An 18,071-nucleotide genomic window follows, 5' to 3' on the forward strand; every position below is an offset into this window, starting at 1 on the left:
AAGTGTTCCTCACCCTAAAAAGGGTGGCCCCACACAGGAACCTCTCCCTATTTCCAACTAAACTTACTTGTGCACACCAACACTTTGAAAAAAGTGACCGGTTTCTTCTGCCCATCTGACTTATCTACAGTTCTGATCCTGCCACCTGCCTGATGCCACACATCTGATGCCAAGTGCTCCTTCTTTCACCCAACTTCGACAGTGAGTACTGGTATTGCCACCCATCGCCCCACTCTATCACCGGGTCACTTTCAGGACTCCTGATGCTACTGCTGCCACCTCCAAGCTGTGTCATTCCACCGCCAAATGGTCTCCTCATGCTTCCGCCACCTCCAAGCTGTGTCATTATGCCACTATATGGTCTCCTCATGCTGCTGCCACCTCCAGGCTGTATCATTCTGCCACTATATTATCTCCTCATGCTTCCGCCACTTCCAGGCTGTGTCATTCTCCCACTATATGGTCTCATGCTTCCGCCACCTCCAGGCTCCATCATTCTGACACTATATTGTCTCCTCATGCTGATGCCACCTCCAGGCTGTCATTCTGCCACTATTTTGTCACATCATGCTGCCACCACCACCAGGCTGTGTCATTCAGCCACTATATTGTTTCCTCATGCTGCTGCCACCTCCAAGCTGTGTCATTCTGCCACTATATGGTCTCTTCATGCTGGTGCCACCTCCAGGCTGTGTCATTTTCAAGCCACTTGGTCTCCTCATACTTCCGCCACCTTCAGGCTGTGTCATTCTGCCACTATATGGTCTCCTCATGCTTCAGCTATCTCCAGGCTGTGTCATTCTGCCACTATATGGTCTCCTCATGCTGGTGCCACCTCCAAGCTGTGTCATTCTGCCACTATATGGTCTCCTCATGCTTCAACCACCTCCAGGCTGTGTAATTCTGGCACTATATGGTCTGTTCATGCTGCTGCTACCTCCAGACTGTGTCATTCTGCCACTATATGCTCTCCTCATGCTGCCGCCACCTCAAGGCTGTCTCATTCTGCCACTATATGGTCTCCTCATGCTGGTGCCACCTCCAGCCTGTGTCATTCAGCCACTATATGGTCTCCTCATGCTTCTGCCACCTCCAGGCTGTGTCATTCTGCCATTATATGGTCTCCTCATGCTGCTGCCACCTCCAAGCTGTGTCATTCGGCCACTATATGGTCTCTTCATGCTGGTGCCACCTCCAGGCTGTTTCGTTCTGCTGCCATTTGGTCTCCTCATGCTTCCGCCACCTCCAGGCTGTGTCATTCTGCCACTATATGGTCTCCTCATGCTTCAGTCACCTCCAGGCTGTGTCATTCTGCCACTATATGGTTTCTTACTGCTGCTGCTACCTCCAGGCTGTGTCATTCTGCCACTATATGGTCTCCTCATGCTTCAATCACCACCAGGCTGTGTAATTCTGGCACTATATGGTCTGTTCATGCTGCTGCTACCTCCAGACTGTGTCATTCTGCCACTATATGCTCTCCTCATGCTGCTGCCACCTCAAGGCTGTCTCATTCTGCCACTATATGGTCTCCTCATGCTGGTGCCACCTCCAGGCTGTGTCATTCAGCCACTATATGGTCTCCTCATGCTTCCACCACCTCCAGGCTGTGTCATTCTGCCACTATATGTTCTTCTCATGCTTCCGCCACCTCCAGGCTGTGTCATTCTGCCACTATATGGTCTCATGCTTCCGCCACCTCCAGGCTCTATCATTCTGACACTATATGGTCTCCTCATGCTGCCGCCACCTCTAGGCTGTGTCATTCTGCCACTATATGGTCTCCTCATGCTGCCACCACCTCCAGGCTGTGTCATTCAGCCACTATATCATCTCTTCATGCTGCTGCCACCTCCGGGCTGTGTCACATTTTCACTATATGGCCTTCTCATGCTGCTGCCACCTCCAAGCTGTGTCATTCTGCCACTATATGGTCTCTTCATGCTGGTGCCACCTCCAGGCTATGTCATTCTCCTGCCTTTTGGTCTCATCATACTTCTGCCACCTCCAGGCTGTGTCATTCTGCCACTATATGGTCTCCTCATTCTTCAGCTATCTCCAGGCTGTGAAATTCTGCCACTATATGGTCTCCTCATACTGCTGCCACCTCCAAGCTGTGTCATTCTGCCACTATATGGTCTTCTCATGCTGGTGCCACCTCCAAGCTGTGTCATTCTGCCACTATATGGTCTTTTCATGCTGGTGCCACCTCCAGGCTGTGTCGTTCTGCTGCCATTTGGTCTCCTCATGCTTCCGCCGCCTCCAGGCTGTTTAATTCTGCTACTGTATGGTCTCCTCAATGCTTCAGCTACCTCCAGGCTGTGTCATTCTGCTACTATATGGTTTCCTCCTGCTGCTGCTACCTCCAGGCTGTGTCATTCGGCCACTATATGGTCTCCTCATGCTTCCAACACCTCCAGGCTGTGTCATTCTGGCACTAAATGGTCTGTTCATGCTGCCCCCATCTCCAGACTGTGTCATTCAGCCACTATATGCTCTTCTCATACTGCCGCCACCTCCAGGCTGTGTCATTTTGCCACTATATGGTCTCCTCATGCTTCCACCACTGTCAGGCTGTGTCATTCTGCCACTATATGGTCTTCTCATGCTGCTACCATCTCCAAGCTGTGTCATTCTGCCACTATATGGTCTCTTCATGCTGGTGCCACCTCCAGGCTCTGCCATTCTCCTGCCATTTGGTCTCCTCATGCTTCCGCCACCTCCAGGCTGCGTCATTCTGCCACTATATGGTCTCCTCATGCTTCAGCTATCTCCAGGCTGTGTTATTCTGCAACTATATGGTTTCCTCATGCTGCTGCCACCTCCAGGCTGTGTCATTCTGCCACTATATGGTCATCTTATGCTGCTGCCATCTCCAAGCTGTGTCATTCTGCCACTATGTGGTCTCTTCATGCTGGTGCCACCTCCAGGCTGTGTCATTCTGCCACTGTATGGTCTCCTCATGCTTCAGCCACCTCCAGGCTATGTCATTCTGCCACTATATGGTTTCCTCCTGCTGCTGCTACCTCCAGGCTGTGTCATTCTGCCACTATATGGTCTCTTCATGCTTTCAACACCTCCAGGCTGTGTCATTCTGCCACTATATGGTCTGCTCATGCTGCCCCCACCTCCAGACTGTGTCATTCAGCCACTATATGCTCTCCTCATGCTGCCGCCACCTCCAGGCTGTGTCATTCTGCCACTATATGCTCTCCTCATGCTGCCGCCACCTCCAGGCTGTGTCATTCTGCCACTATATGGTCTCCTCATGCTGGTGCTACTTTCAGGCTGTGTCATTCTGCCACTATATGGTCTGCTCTTGCTACCGCCACCTCCAGGCTGTGTCATTCAGCCACTATATGGTCTCCTCATGCTGCCGCCACCTCCAGTCTGTGTCATTTTGCCACTATATGGTCTCCTCATGCTTCCACCACCTCCAGGCTAGGTCATTCAGCCACAATATGCTCTCCTCATGCTGCCGCCACCTCCAGGCTGTGTCATTCCACTGTAAAGTGGACTCCTCATGCTGTTGGCACATTAACATATAATTTTAATGTTCATCATCAATTTTAAAATCTTCAATTTACATTTAAAAAAATATCTTTAATCTTTTCAATTGTAAGGCCCTTTGGTGTCATTAGGCTGCTGCCAACTCTATGCCCTGTCATTGTGCAGCCATGTGAGCTTGTTATATTAATCTTGTAGTACTAATTATACACTGTTGTAGCTGGAATCACTGCGGCTGCTGCCACCTCCAGGCTGTGTCATTCTGCCGCCATGTGGTCTCCTCATGCTGCTGGCACATTAAATAAAAATTTTGATATTCATAATCTGTTCAAAATCTTCAATTGGGCAGAAAGCCTCAGGCAACGCAATCCACAAGACCAGTGTATAACAAATGAAAATAATGTGTGATATTATATCAAATGTATCGAACACATGGAGAAGGAGAAAAGTCGGCACTGCCGCACTCACGATTCTGCCGGAGTTACTGGATATCTGCACCTTCACGTCCAGCTGCCACAAATCCGGTGCTCAGTCCGCCTTAAGCATAAGCGTAGGAAACTTGAAAGAAGAGATCGCAGGCAGCACTCACGGAAACAGCAAGAAGTTTTATTCGGGATCGCTGGTCCACGCAACAACAACGACAGGTAAGTCGACCGGTTTCGCGCTACACAGAGCGCTTACACGTGACCTCTTGAGAGGTCACGTGTAAGCGCTCTGTGTAGCGCGAAACCGGTCGACTTACCTGTCGTTGTTGTTGCGTGGACCAGCGATCCCGAATAAAACTTCTTGCTGTTTCCGTGAGTGCCGTCTGCGATCTCTTCTTTCAAGTTATATCAAATGTATGTCAACAAAAAAAGGTAACAGTGAGATTAATTTCAGTATGCAGAGCATTACAGTCATTATACTTACTTCCAGTCAAGTATCAGTCAGAGATTTTCTAGTCAAAAGTCTATATGTCAGTCAAATGTCAGACACCAATCAAATATCTTTGTCAATAGAATTTTCAGCTATAGACGGATGTTATAGCTAGGATAATTACATTTCATGCATAGTCAGTAAATGCGTGATCTCATAAATTAAAGTACAATAGAGAAACCAAAGGTATAAAGTTATACTCATTCTAACCAGTATATCCTATTTGTGAAGAGGGACTAGGATGCTCCTGTTCATGAGTAAGTATTAGTATCATCCTGTTCTCAAATCATATTATATCCTGTTCATGAATAAATTCTAACTAATCCTGTTCCTGTATCAGTTTTAGAGCCTGTATGGACATTATCTAAATGCACAGAGACTCTATGTATATTCTCTTCATGTTTATTATCACCAGCCTGAACTTGGACATTTGGATTAGTGCATCAGGACTGCATTCGGCCCTATGGCCATTCCGTCTCTCTACCTCAGGGGACCTACGTCGAGGATGACTCATCTTAACCCCTTAAGGACTCTTGAGTCTGCTCCCGATCTATAACAACAGCCGGGACCCGTGGCTAATAGCGCACGGCACTGATCGCAGTGCGGCGCGCTATTAACCCTTCAGATGCGGCGATCAAAGTTGATTGCCGCGTCTGAAAACGAAAGTAAACTGTTCCCGGCAGCTCAGTCGGGCTGATCGGGACATCGCGATAAAATCACGATGTTCCGATCAGCTGGGACGCAGGCGGAGGTCTCCTTACCTCTCTCTGCGGCATCCGATCGTCGATTGATTGCTCCAAGCCTGGGCTACAGGCTTGAGCAATCGACCGCCTATCTGACTGATCCCTGCAAAGCTATGGCTTTGCAGGGATCAGCATAGGAGATCAGTGTGTGCAGTGTTATAGGTCCCTATGGGAGCTATAACACTGCAAAAAAAAAAAAGTTAACAAAGGTCATTTAACCCCTTCCCTATTAAAAGTTTGAATCACCCCCCTTTTTCCATAAAAAAAAATAAAAACTGTGAAAATAAAAATATGTGGTATCGCCGCGTGCAAAAATGTCCGAACTATAAAAATATATCGTTAATTAAATTGCACGGTCAATGGCGTGTGCGCAAAAAATTCCAGAGTCCAAAATAGTGTATTTTTTGTCACTTTTTATATCATGAAAAATATTAATTTAATTAATATTAATAAAAAGCGATCAAAAAGTCCGATCAATACAAAAATGGTACCAATAAAAACTTCAGAACACGACGCAAAAAATGAGTTCTCATACCGGCCCGTACGTGGAAAAAAAAAAGAGGTTATAGGGGTTAAAAGATGAGAATTTTTAACATAAATTTTCCTGCATGTAGTTATGATTTTTTGCAGAAGTACGACAATATCCAACCTATATAAGTAGGGTATCATTTTAACTGTATGGACCTACAGAATAAAGATAAGTTATTTTTACCGAAAAATGTACTACGTAGAAACGGATGCCCCCAAAAGCTACAAAATGAAATTTTTTCTTCAATTTTGTCACACAATGATTTTGGTGGCGCAAAAAATAAGCCATAATATGGATTTTTAGGTGCAAAAATTTAAAGCGTTATGATTTTTGGAAGGTGATGAGGAAAAAATGAAAACGGAAAAACGCTGAGTCCTTAAGGGGTTAAATAAGGGGGTTTGTGGTGTCCCAGTACAGGACCTTGTCCTGTCCCTGTCTTAAGTCCCCTCAGTTGGAGTCCCTCCATTCCACAGGGCTCTCCTGCAGGGCTTGCCCCTTGTTCGCCTCGTATAAATGTGTTCCTGTATATTGCTCAGTCTGTATATAGAGGTAGTACAAATGTATAGTACCTTCTTAGCTCATTTGATATATTATAATGGTTGTACAAATGTTTAGGACCTTCCTGGGTCATGTGATAATGTTCTCTGGGTTCAGGACCTACAGGCTTTGCAACCAATGGGATTAGTCCAGCCCCCCTAGTATATAAGGGTCTGCAGTCACTAAATTCTCTCTCTTGGTTCCTGCTCATCATCCTGTACACTTCAGCAATACCAATTCAAGCACAATTGCAACAAGGCCAAAGCCTAAAGAACCAGCAGCCACTAAAACCGTGAGTTATAAAGCTCGATCTACAAATTCTTTGTGACTACTATTCAACTCAAATCCTATAATTAGTAGCACAGTCGCCTGCTTAAAGCTCAAGACTATTAGTCCCAGCCAAGCCTGTGAGGAACCTGCATCCCGGTTACCTCAGGAGAAACTATATTTGTAAAGACTGTTTGCACAAGAAGTTAAGTAAAAGTTCTAGTTATCTGATAAATCCTGCTGTGGACATTCCGTTTATTATCCTGCCGTTTTTTGGCAGGTTGTCGGCAGGGCCTTCTATACCAAACAACCTCATCCTGGCGTCACGACAAACCAAGGGTTAATACCACCAGACCCTGTAACACCATTGCCTCACCCGGCACCACATTAGGGCTCATTAAGACGACCAGTGCCTTGATAAAGAAGCTGAGGGTAAAGGTGATGGACTGGCCAAGCATGTCTTCAGATCTAAACCCTACTGAGCATCTTTGGGGAATCCTCAAACAGAAGGGAAGAGGACTCCAGTGACAACCTGTAAAGCTTTTGTGAACTTCATACCCAAGAGGCTTAAGGTAGTGCTGGAAAATAATGGTGGCCACACAAAATATTGGCACTCTGGACAAATTTGGACATTTTCATTTGGGTGTATTCACTTTTTTTTGCCAAGCTTTAGACATTTATGACTGTATGTTGAGTTAGGGTGCGTTCACACAGCTGCCTTTCCCCGTTTTTTTAATCCCCGTTTCGGTTCCATTCTTGCAGGCTGTAAACGGCCGTAAACGGATTAAAAATGGTTTTTAAAAAATCCCATTCATGTCAATGGGATTTTTTTACGATCTGTTTACGTCTGCACTCATTTCTGTTTTTTTGACGACAGAAAAAATGGCACATGTAGTATTTTTTCTTCTGTCAAAAAAAAAAACGGAAGAAAAAACTGATAAAGTAAATTTAACATTGAAGTCCATGGAAAACGGATTAGCCTTTAATGTGATCCGTTTGCATCCATTCTTTTTTCAATCCGTTTTTGATCGTTTTTACTTCTGAGCTTGCTCAGAACCCAAACATTTTTTTTTAACTGAACAATAACGGATCCAAAAGGATTCAAACGGATAACATCCGTTTGCATCTGTTTTATTTTTTAAAGTCCGATTTTATTTTTGACGGCAGAAGAATGGGACGGGTCTAGACGGCCGTGTGAACGCAGCCTTATTTTGAAGGAACACAACATTAAACACTGGTATACAAGCTGTGCACTCAGTACTTTGTAGCAGAGTGTTATTTCTTCAGTTTTCTCACATGAAAAGATATAATAAGATATTTACAATTACCTGTAGGCCCAACATCGCTGATTTTTATACAGTATGTCAAGGGATAGTGTACTGCTGAGGTGTTGTATCTAAGCCTCTGAGGGTTTGGGTCCAGTGGCATGATGCTTGTGAGATAGGGGGAGCTGGAGGCCCATTTAAAAGTTTGCTTGGAAGTCCAGTATTTTCTAGTTACACCCATGTACTTCTGATTCTCCAAATATCAAGAAGTTCTTTGGTGTTGTTAATAATCAATCCTATATGATGCTTTCATGTCTTGACCTTGCAGTGTAAACATGAGACTTTTACGGCTTGCTGTTGTAATTTTAGTTTCCAGACTGTAATGGTTTATTAGTGTTATTGTGTAAGTTCTGGTGTGGTATTACCTACTTTGATCGCTTGGGCAACAGTTTTCAGCTTAAGGCTGAGTTCACTGAGCACTGTAGACTCAAAAGAAATAAATCTGCTGTAGAATAAAAAAAAAGCAATAACATCTTTTTATACCTTTTCCAATCTTTTTTTTTCTTTTGATATTACAATATATATGCTGATGGTCACTTTTCTATAGACTTTCATATAACAGATTATTAGATTAAAAATGACTGTTTCTATATCTATTTTAAATCAGTTTTTTTTTCTTTTGATATTATAATGTGTAAACTCTGCCTCAAGCTAGAAATGGTTGCCTAAGGTTTAATAGAATTAAGTGGTCATAAATACTTTAAGAGAACACAGTATTAGATTTACAATAAATATGGCTGTTTTTCAGTTTATCTTTTTATGATTATTTTTACCATGTGTGAACCCAGCCTTAGATTGCCAATATGATTGTGGCCATCCCAGCTGGCCATTTGAAAAGTAAGGCTCCTTTCACACTATACTATTGCTCCGTTACAAACGGACGTTAATGGCTCTTCTAGTTTTTTTCTACTTTGGTTGCCATTAACGTCCCTTATTGTAATGGAGCAAAACGGGAGTTATAACAGGCAAAGAGGATCCCATTCGCTCGAATGGGACTCCTCTAACGTCCGTTATAAGTCACGTTATGATAGCGGGGGAAAAAGACGTGACATGCACACGTCCCCTACCAGACGGACGTCCCCTACCAGACGAAAACGGTAGTGTGAAAGGAGCCTAAGTAAAACAAATGAAACTGTTTAGATAAAAAGCATTTATTGAAAACATGAACCGTGCTAAATAGAAAGAAAACATTATAAAAGAAACAACAGAAAAATGTACATAGGTGGACCAAATGCTATGCAGTAAAGTCAGCTTATCTAAGGGGAGACACTTGACCAATCTATCCTACATTCAGGGGGTTTTGTCAGGATTGTGGTTTATATTTGTTTTAATAGCATAAGAAAGACATTGCGCTATAAAAGTATGACACTAACCACGACACAATATAAATTATATGTTGTTTTCATATTATGAACACATTACAAAAACGTTGTTGCAAATTTAAAAGAATCAAACATGTATCTGGTCAGTCTAAAGTCATAAATAGTAGTGCTAGCAGTAGTAGCAGATAAATAGCAGGTGACGCAGAAGTAACAATAGTAATAATGCACTTGAACATTCTAAAAATTTACTGCACCAATTGACTCTATCAGGGAAATTTACTCAAATCTGTGCAGAGGAGGAGAGGTGCAGTTTACCCATAGCAACCAATCAGATCGCTTCTTTAACTCTGAAAGAAGCAATCTGATTGGTCGCTATGAGCAACTGCACCACTCTTCCTCTTCGCAGGTTTGGATAAATCTCCCACTATATCTTTTCAGTAGTATTACTGCAAAAAAAATGGAATCAAGTTGTGTGAAATATCAAGACTATAAAGGGAATCTGTCAGCTGCAATTTATCTTCCAAACCGCTGCTGCTATTACATATTTAGCTGGTAGGATAAGGAGATAACATAATGTAGAAAATGCTTTTATTTTCTGATACAAAGAGTTACAGAGGCATTCCCAAGCCCCTGAAGTGTTGTGGGCTGAACACCTCCTTGCCTCCCCTCCCATCCCTGTCTGTTTGATTGACATTCAGGGTTTAGCTTCCAGAGCCAAGTCCTGTCTTTGAATCTTGTTTCTGTGCTGTACATACAAATTATGCACAGTTGTGAGATTTGGACACAGGGCTCGGCTTCCCACAGTTTAGCACATGAATTGCAGATAGCATAATCACTTATAAAAAAAAACAGAGCTTCAACTACTTTTTATTCAGATCTGTCTTATAAAAACCTATATGGGATTTTATTTTTACTGTTATTGGGAGTGGATTAAGGGTAAAAATAGTAATTTCAATGAATAATAAAAAAAAAAAAGTTTTTACTATCCAGAATTTGTTTCAAGGTAAGCTAGTACATAACTGTAAAATGTATTATGGGCCCCTTATCTTACCTTATTAGAGCTCTCTTATTATTTTACAGGCAATAAAAATAGATATAGATAGGCTTACATGATGCACTATGCTAAGGTAACCTGTCCTGGTAAATCAACTGGTGCCAGAAAGTTAAACAGATTTGTAAATTACTTCTATTGAAAAATCTTAGTCCTTCCAGTACTTATTAGCTGCTGAATACTGCAGAGGTAATTATTTTCTTTTTGGAACACAGAGCTCTCTGCTGACATCATGACCACATTGCTCTCTGCTGACGTCTCTGTCCATTTTAAGAACTGTCCAGAGTAGGAGAAAATCCCCATAGCATACATATCCTGCTCTAGACAGTTCCCAAAATGGACTGAGATGTCAGCAGAGAGCACTTTGCTCATGATGTCAGCAGAGAGCACTGTGTTCCAAAAAGAAACTAATTTCCTCTGTAGTATTCAGCAGCTAATAAGTACTGGAAGGATTAATATTTTTTAATAGAAGTAATTTACAAATCTGTTTAAAGGGGTACTTCGGTGAAAACCTTTTTCTTTTAAATCAACTGGTGGCAGAAAGATAAACATATTTGTAAATTACTTCTATAAAAAAATCTTAATCCTTCCTGTACTTATTAGCTGCTGAATACTACAGAGGAAATTCTTTTCTTTTTGGAATGCTCTCTGATGACATAACGAGCACAGTTCTCTCTGCTGACGTCATTATAATAATAACGCTTTATTTATTGTTGTCCTTAGTGGGATTTGAACCCAAGCCCCCAGAGCTGCAAGGCAGCAGTGCTAACCACTGAGCCACCATGCTGCCCTTAGCATACATCTGCTATGCATCTGCTATACATCTGCTATGCATCTGCTATGCATGGTTGCTAAAATGGACAGAGATGTCAACAGAGAGCACTGTGCTCGTGATGTCATCAGTGTTCCAAAAAGAAAGGCATTTCCTCTGTAGCATTCAGCAGCTAATAAGTACTGGAAGGATTAAGATTTTTTAATAGAAGTAATTTACAAATATGTTTAACTTTCTGTCACCAGTTGATTTAAAAGAAAAAAGGTTTTCACTGAAGTACCCCTTTAACTTTCTGGCACCAGTTGATTTAAAAAAGTTTTCCTCCCCTTTAAACATAATATGACATTTTTCTTGTACTAATGTAAGATATGACATATGGCACACAATATATACTGATGTAGCGATTCCATTTAAAATTGCTTACGGCATATTGTACATATATATACATTGTACATGCTATCTGCAGATGTCAGAAGATGTTTTTCATTTACAAACACTGAACACAGTGATTTCCTGCTACTTTTGGCCTTTTACAATGAGCTTTTAAGGCGATCGCTTCCATCTGATCAGTGAGGCCACAGCGTGAATGACATAAACCAGGGTGGCGAGGAAGGCAAACACCTGCAAAGTAGAGGAAAATACTATTTAAAAAAAAAAATAATACATGAAAATACAGACATAGATTTGTAGCTTCTAGGGAGAGCGAAGGGACAATATGTCACTGTAGGGCCCTACCTCTGAGGAGCCTGAATTATAAATTACATATGAATAAAATAAAAGTTTACTAATATTTAAAATTAAAGTGTGAATCTCTGGTCTTATTGTTCATAGCAGTGATATGTCAGTATACTCTGCTTGAATTGCTGACTAGAAGCAGTCAAGTGCTTGTGTATTACTAGATATGAACAAACTTCAAAAGTTTGGTTCTCCCAGTTCCCCGAACTCTGGCAAAAAGTTCTGGTTCTGACCGAACTAGTTCTGTCTGAACCTGTACGTCACCAATAGCCCCAAAACGTGTGTATAACACTGAGAGCCCAAAAGGCCCTGTATAACCCTGTTAAGTCACCTAGTAGTGTATCTTTGTACATCTGAGCTGTTTTGAAGGCAAAGTTAATTTTAAAGTAATGGCAACATATTATAAGAAGCATTGGCTTTTTCCAATTTGTCCAAAAGTGATCCTTTTACAGGAGTAAAAATGTGTTTTGTGCCTGGACAGTAAAAAAGCATTAACTTTTTACAAGCTATGAAAAATTATTCTCATTTAGGGTCATAGCAACAGGATTGGTATCCTGGAAGTACAAAAAAGTGACACAAAATCTCCTTTTCACAATTAGTGTAAAACAAAAAAAAAAACTGTCACACTTAAAGGAGAACTCTAAACAAAATTAACTGGGAATGGGACGGGTCAGTGTGGAGCATGTGTGATAAACGCGCTGCATACCTTTTTTTTGAGCCAAAGAGGTCCAAGTACAGCACTTGGGCATCATCGGCGCTCCCATAGAAATGAATAGAGTGCATGACAACACCCACTCCTCACTGAGAGAGTCGAGGTCCCATTACGGAGATTGCAGGGGGTCCCAATGGTCGGACCCCCCATGATCAGCTACTTATCCCCTATCATGTGGATCAAATAAACTTGTTCCATGAAGGGAAAAAGATTTATAAATTACTTTTATTTAAAAAATCTTAATCCTACCTGTACTTATCAGCTGCTGTATGCTCCAGAGGAAATTGAGTTGTACATTTTAGGCTGACCACAGTGCTCTCTGATGACACCTCTGTCCATGTCAAGAACTGTCCAGCGTAGGAGCAAATCCCCATAGCAAACCTCTCCTGCTCCAGACAGTTCCTGACATGGTCAGAGGTGGCAGCAGAGAGCGCTGTGGTCAGACTGAAAAGAACTACTCAACTTCCTCTACCCCATACAGCAGCTGATAAGTACTGGAAGGCTTAAAGGGGTACTCGACTGGAAAACATTTTTTTTTAATCAACTGGTGCCAGAAAGTTAAACAGATTTGTAAGTTTCTTCTATTAAAAATTCTTAATCCCTCCAGTACTTATCAGCTGCTTTTATGATCCACAGAAAGTTCTTTTTTTATTTTATTTCCTTTCTGCCTGACCACAGTGCTTTCTGCTGACCCCTCTGTCCATTTTTGGAACTGTCCAGAGTAGGAGCAAATCCCTATAGAAAACCTATGCTGTTCTGGACAGTTCCTAAAATAGACAGAGGTGTCAGCAAAGAGCACTGTGGTCAGGCAGAAAGGAAATTCAAAATGAAAAAAACTTCCTGTGGATCATAACAGCAGCTGATAAGTACTGGAAGGATTAAGATTTTTTAAATAGAAATAATTTACATATCTGTTGAACTTTCTGACACCAGTTGATTTAAAAAAAAAATTCCAGTGGAGTACCCCTTTAAGATTTTTTAATAGAATAAATTTACAAATCTGTTTAACTTTCTGTCACCATTTGAAAAATTAAAAATTTTGGCTGAAGTTCTCCTTTAACTTCCAATTAAAACAGATTTTGCACTGACATAACAGATACAATGCTCACTGCTGCTTTACTACACTTAATATATATATATATATATATATATATATATATATATATATATATATATATGTGGTCCTATTCCTGTGTTTTTCACTGCTTAGTGTCCCTCACAGAGATCTTCACCTAAAACCTGCTATCGCTAAAATGGCTGCTGAAGCTGTATGTATAGGCTTTTGCAGTGGCTTTGACATCACTACCTACTGATTGGCTGAGAGAGCTGTTTGATGGGAATTGCAAGGCATCATGTGATCCACCCTCCTTCTCCTTTCTGCAATTTGGATGATGTAATTTTAGCAGGTTCTGCCAAACCGAACCACCCTAAGTTTGACTTCTAACTGAACTAAACTTATAACAAAGTTCTGACCAAACTTGGGTTTTACAAGTTTGGTGTGTTCATCTCTATTTATTACCACACAGTTCACCATGCTGTGGGATGAAAATGACCAGCAATAGCATTCAGGTGCTGCGGTCATCATTATATGCTGCTATAAACAAGGAGGCAGATGCCAGAGGACACAAAAGATAGAGCCACCCGGTGGTATCTTGAATCAGCCCTATTGGTAACTGTAAATCAAAGACCTCTCTTACTAACTTTAGAAAATAGGTATACTTACCACTGCAGCAACGTTCTCTTGATACATATGGAACAGGAAAGAATTTCCTTGCATTATAACTGTTGTATAGGCCTGAAGCACTGATGCACTGAGGTACATAAGAGATGCAGTATAATGATAAAAGGCATCCTGTAAGAAAAAAAAAATCAAATCTTGTCATTTTTATGAAAAATCAGTGCATGTAACCAAGTTTAAAAATTTTTTACATTTCACAAAAATTTGTGTATCTTTATTAAAGGGAAAGAGCATGGTAAATACTCTTTATTCTTCCCTTTATGCTTTTCAAATTAAGGTTGTTGCCTTAAAACAGGCAGAGATAACCATACAGAAACTGTACCCGCATATGGAAATCCAAAGTGCTCCCCTCTGCATACCACCTGAAATTTTCGCCCAGAAACAAGAAAAAAAAAAAAACATCTTAAAAAAGGCAATAAAAACACAAATTTGACTGTTGTGCAACTATGCTTCTTCACTGATAGCATGTAGCACATCCAGATCTTCTGCTCTGGCATTAAGATTCCCATCAGTGTCCAGAGCTGGAGTGGGGGCTGTTAAGTAATTTTTATTTTATTTTATATATGCTGTGAGAGCATACACAGAGGGGCACCCAATATATATGTATTTATCTAAAGAATCATCTCTCCGGACTTTACTGAAATGAGTGACTGTAGTTGCAAATGTGTAGGTAAGATTTGCAGCTGTTCTGATAAAAGAGGGGAAATACTTTTTTTTTTCAGGCCATAACATGACATCAAAAGTATTTCATATCTTGACATCCAGATCTATGCAGATTACCATATTGTAACCTGGTCTTGTTAATATCTATTGACCTTTGTTTATTATTCTATGTACTTATATTTCTTTTTTCAGTCGAAAATATCTGTCTTAAAGAAAAATTGTAAACAAACAGTTTAAAAAAAAAAAAAAAAAAAAAAGCATTTCAGAATTTTTTTTACTCAATTATGTGCTGCTTCCTTCACCACAGCAGCCCTGGGCACAGGCCCACTGGTGGCTAATGGTAAATACAGATCTGTCTTTTCATGTATTCCTTAAGAAGTTTTAAAGACTCAATTTCATTAGTGTGTTCACATGACATCTCTACTCCAGCTACCAGTATACTTAAAGCGTACCTGTCATAGTGCAAAAAATGATATGTTACTCAGTACCTAATCCTGATAATGTGCATATAATTTTTTATGTGTCTAGGACCTATATATCCAGAGAAAAAAGCATTTATTTGCTGCTGAGTTACTTTTTCATCTTACTGGCTGGAAGGGGCGTGTCAGTCTGTCTCCCTCACAGAGATGACTCATCTGCTCTGAGTCTCAGGAGCCAGCCTGGGCAGTCAGCCAATCACTCCACTCTACTCTGTAACCCTTTGTGTCTGTATGTACATCCATATACAGGTGGGGGTATGTGCAGAGCATTGCACCCTTGTCAGACTAGGGGGCAATGCTCTGCACATACCCCCACCTGTATAGGAATGTACATACACACACTGCTATACACATGGGGGGGGGGGGTATGTGCAGACTGCAGATAATTGCACCCCAGTGTCTGTGGAAGACACTAGGGTGCAATGCTCTGCAGTGCACGTAGCCCCATGTGCAGAGGCCCTGGCTGGGAGGATTGCTGACATGGTCATGTTCAGACCCAGCCAGGACCGGGGCCCAGCAGGAGCAGTACAGGTACAGTCACAATCCTCCAGGGCCGGCCACGATTTTGCGGCAGTCGTGGGACCCGCAGGCATAGCGCCTGACCGCCTGCGCCCAACCACAGCAGCCTTCTGACCACCTGCATATTTTGGATTGACTCCTCCACACCTCAGCATGAGAGGTAAGGCCTCACTCAATGCTCTGCAGGGGCTAAATTACTAACTCACCTTGGTGCGTGTCCCGGAGGCCGCAGGGGGGTCGTGAGTGTTTTCCGCACTGCCTGTGTGTGCGTGCTCCCTGTGTGGATCGCCTATACTGGATACCAGCACGCTTTACGGACGGTATCCAGTATGTTTGCAAAATCTAAACTAGTCTGTCTTGCTAAAAGATAGGTGACCCCTTGTGGCGGCTATTTTTAGCGTTAATTTTGGGTGAAATTTTACTTTTTTTTTTACAGTTGCACATTGTGAAATGGCATATTATGAGACCTGAAATATATCAAACGTTTTCAACAATGACAGTGCCTCTTTAACCCTTTGTATACCGCACTCAAGTCAGTATATGTCAGGCACCTGCTACTGTTTTTAGATCATGGAAGTATTTAGATCATTATTTGCAAGCCAAAACTGTGAGTGGGTCCAAAATACAGAACAGATGTAAATCTTTCCATTACAGTTAAAGGGGTACTCCGTCCCTAGACATCTTATCCCCTATCCAAAGGATAGGGGATAAGATGTCTGATCACGGGGGTCCCGCCGCTGGGGACCCCAGCGGTCTTCCTGCTGCACCCGCCATTTGTTTAGAGCATCGGGTATAGTGCCGGAGGCTCATGACATCACGGTCACGCCCCCTCAATGAAAGTCTATGAGAGGGGGCATGGCGTCTGTCATGCCCCCTCCCATAGACTTGCATTAAGGGGCCGTGGCCATGATGTCACGAGTGGTTCGTGATCATGACATCACTTGCCTTTGCCCCGCATCATCAGTCATCTGGCACGGAGTGAAGTTTGCTTCGTGCACCGGATGTCTGGGGTGTCACAGCCGAGATAGCGGGGGTCCCTAGTGGTGGGACCCCCGCCATCAGACATCTTACCCCATATCCTTTGGATAGGGGTTAAGATGTCTAGGGACGGAGTACCCCTTTAAGACTAAGTTCACATTGCCATTGTGCTTTGTCCCATTAAAGGTTCGTTCAGCTCCATTTTTGCACTGAACGGCCCCAAAAGCAGGTCGAAGCATAACAAACTCCACCAGCTTACCACTGGGTCCTGATGGATCTCATTGACTTGATTAGGGGTCCATCGGAGATTCAGTAGTTTACCGGAGTTCAGCAGAGAAAGAAATGAATGCATGCAAAAAATTAACTTTTTGACTTATGAATATTTATAAAGTATAACAAAGTGTGATAGGGACCTGGGAGTTTTTCAAAGTGTGATAGTGACCAGGAGTTCTTCAGCATTTTCATCTGTAGTATCTACTATATCGAAGACTGACCATAGATTGGTTACAGATGTGACTACAGACTAAAAGATATTGTGAATTTTGAAAGGCTGGGCTGACTTCGATGTGATATGGACATGAATAAAATATTGTGTATTTGATATGTAAACCAAGGTTTTAAATACTCACAGAAAAAAAAACTGTACGCATTGCTGTAATACATTCTTTTAAAGTCTATGGGAAATGTTTCTTAATATTGGTTCACAGTGCAGGTAAAACACCAGTATCTCCATGTTAGACACTAAGGGAAAGGTTTATCAAAACCTGTGGAGATGCAAAGTTGCCCAGTTGCCCATAGCAACCAATCAGATCGCTTCATTCTTAACAAGACCTGTGAAAAATGAAAGAAGCAATCTGGTTGCTATGGGCAACTGGTCAACTTTGCCTCTCCACAGGTTTTGATAAATCTCCCCCTAAAACCTTCCCTGTTTTTTCCAATACAGTTAAATATGAAACAGGGTTTTCATGATATAGAGTTTGAACCAAGCTAAATATTTTCCAATGTGTTTAAGCGATTGGAGTACAATGGGAGACACAAAATAGCTGAGACAGTTGATGGGTACTTGTGAAAGTGACTTACAAAATAATGGCTCTGTAAGGTCTACAAGAATACATATAACTCTTTTTTTCCCAAAATAGGGAACCAGCACCAACTCTCCTCTTAAGGACCTCACCAGAAAATGACTCAAATCTCATTTTGATTGAGAGATTTTTGTGTGTGCACAATTATTTTCAGGGTTTAAGTAGGCTTTAAAGTAACTTCTTTACTTGTATATGGG

At 41.9% G+C, this 18,071-nt stretch overlaps 1 protein-coding gene across 1 annotated transcript in view; it reads right to left on the reverse strand.

The window, feature by feature from the left end:
• Window positions 1-11,258: 11,258 nt before the first annotated feature.
• LOC130360812 (myelin and lymphocyte protein-like) overlaps window positions 11,259-18,071 on the reverse strand; it is an 84,942-nt gene continuing 78,129 nt past the window's right edge. The window contains exons 3-4 of the mRNA XM_056563377.1: window positions 14,139-14,267; window positions 11,259-11,589 (exon numbers count right to left, since the gene is read on the reverse strand). Of these exons, the coding sequence (XP_056419352.1) occupies window positions 11,512-11,589; window positions 14,139-14,267 (207 nt within the window). The 3' untranslated portion in view covers window positions 11,259-11,511. The remainder of the gene's footprint in view (window positions 11,590-14,138; window positions 14,268-18,071) is intronic.

Source organism: Hyla sarda, chromosome 3 (assembly GCF_029499605.1).
Source record: "Hyla sarda isolate aHylSar1 chromosome 3, aHylSar1.hap1, whole genome shotgun sequence".
Lineage (NCBI taxonomy): Eukaryota > Metazoa > Chordata > Amphibia > Anura > Hylidae > Hyla > Hyla sarda.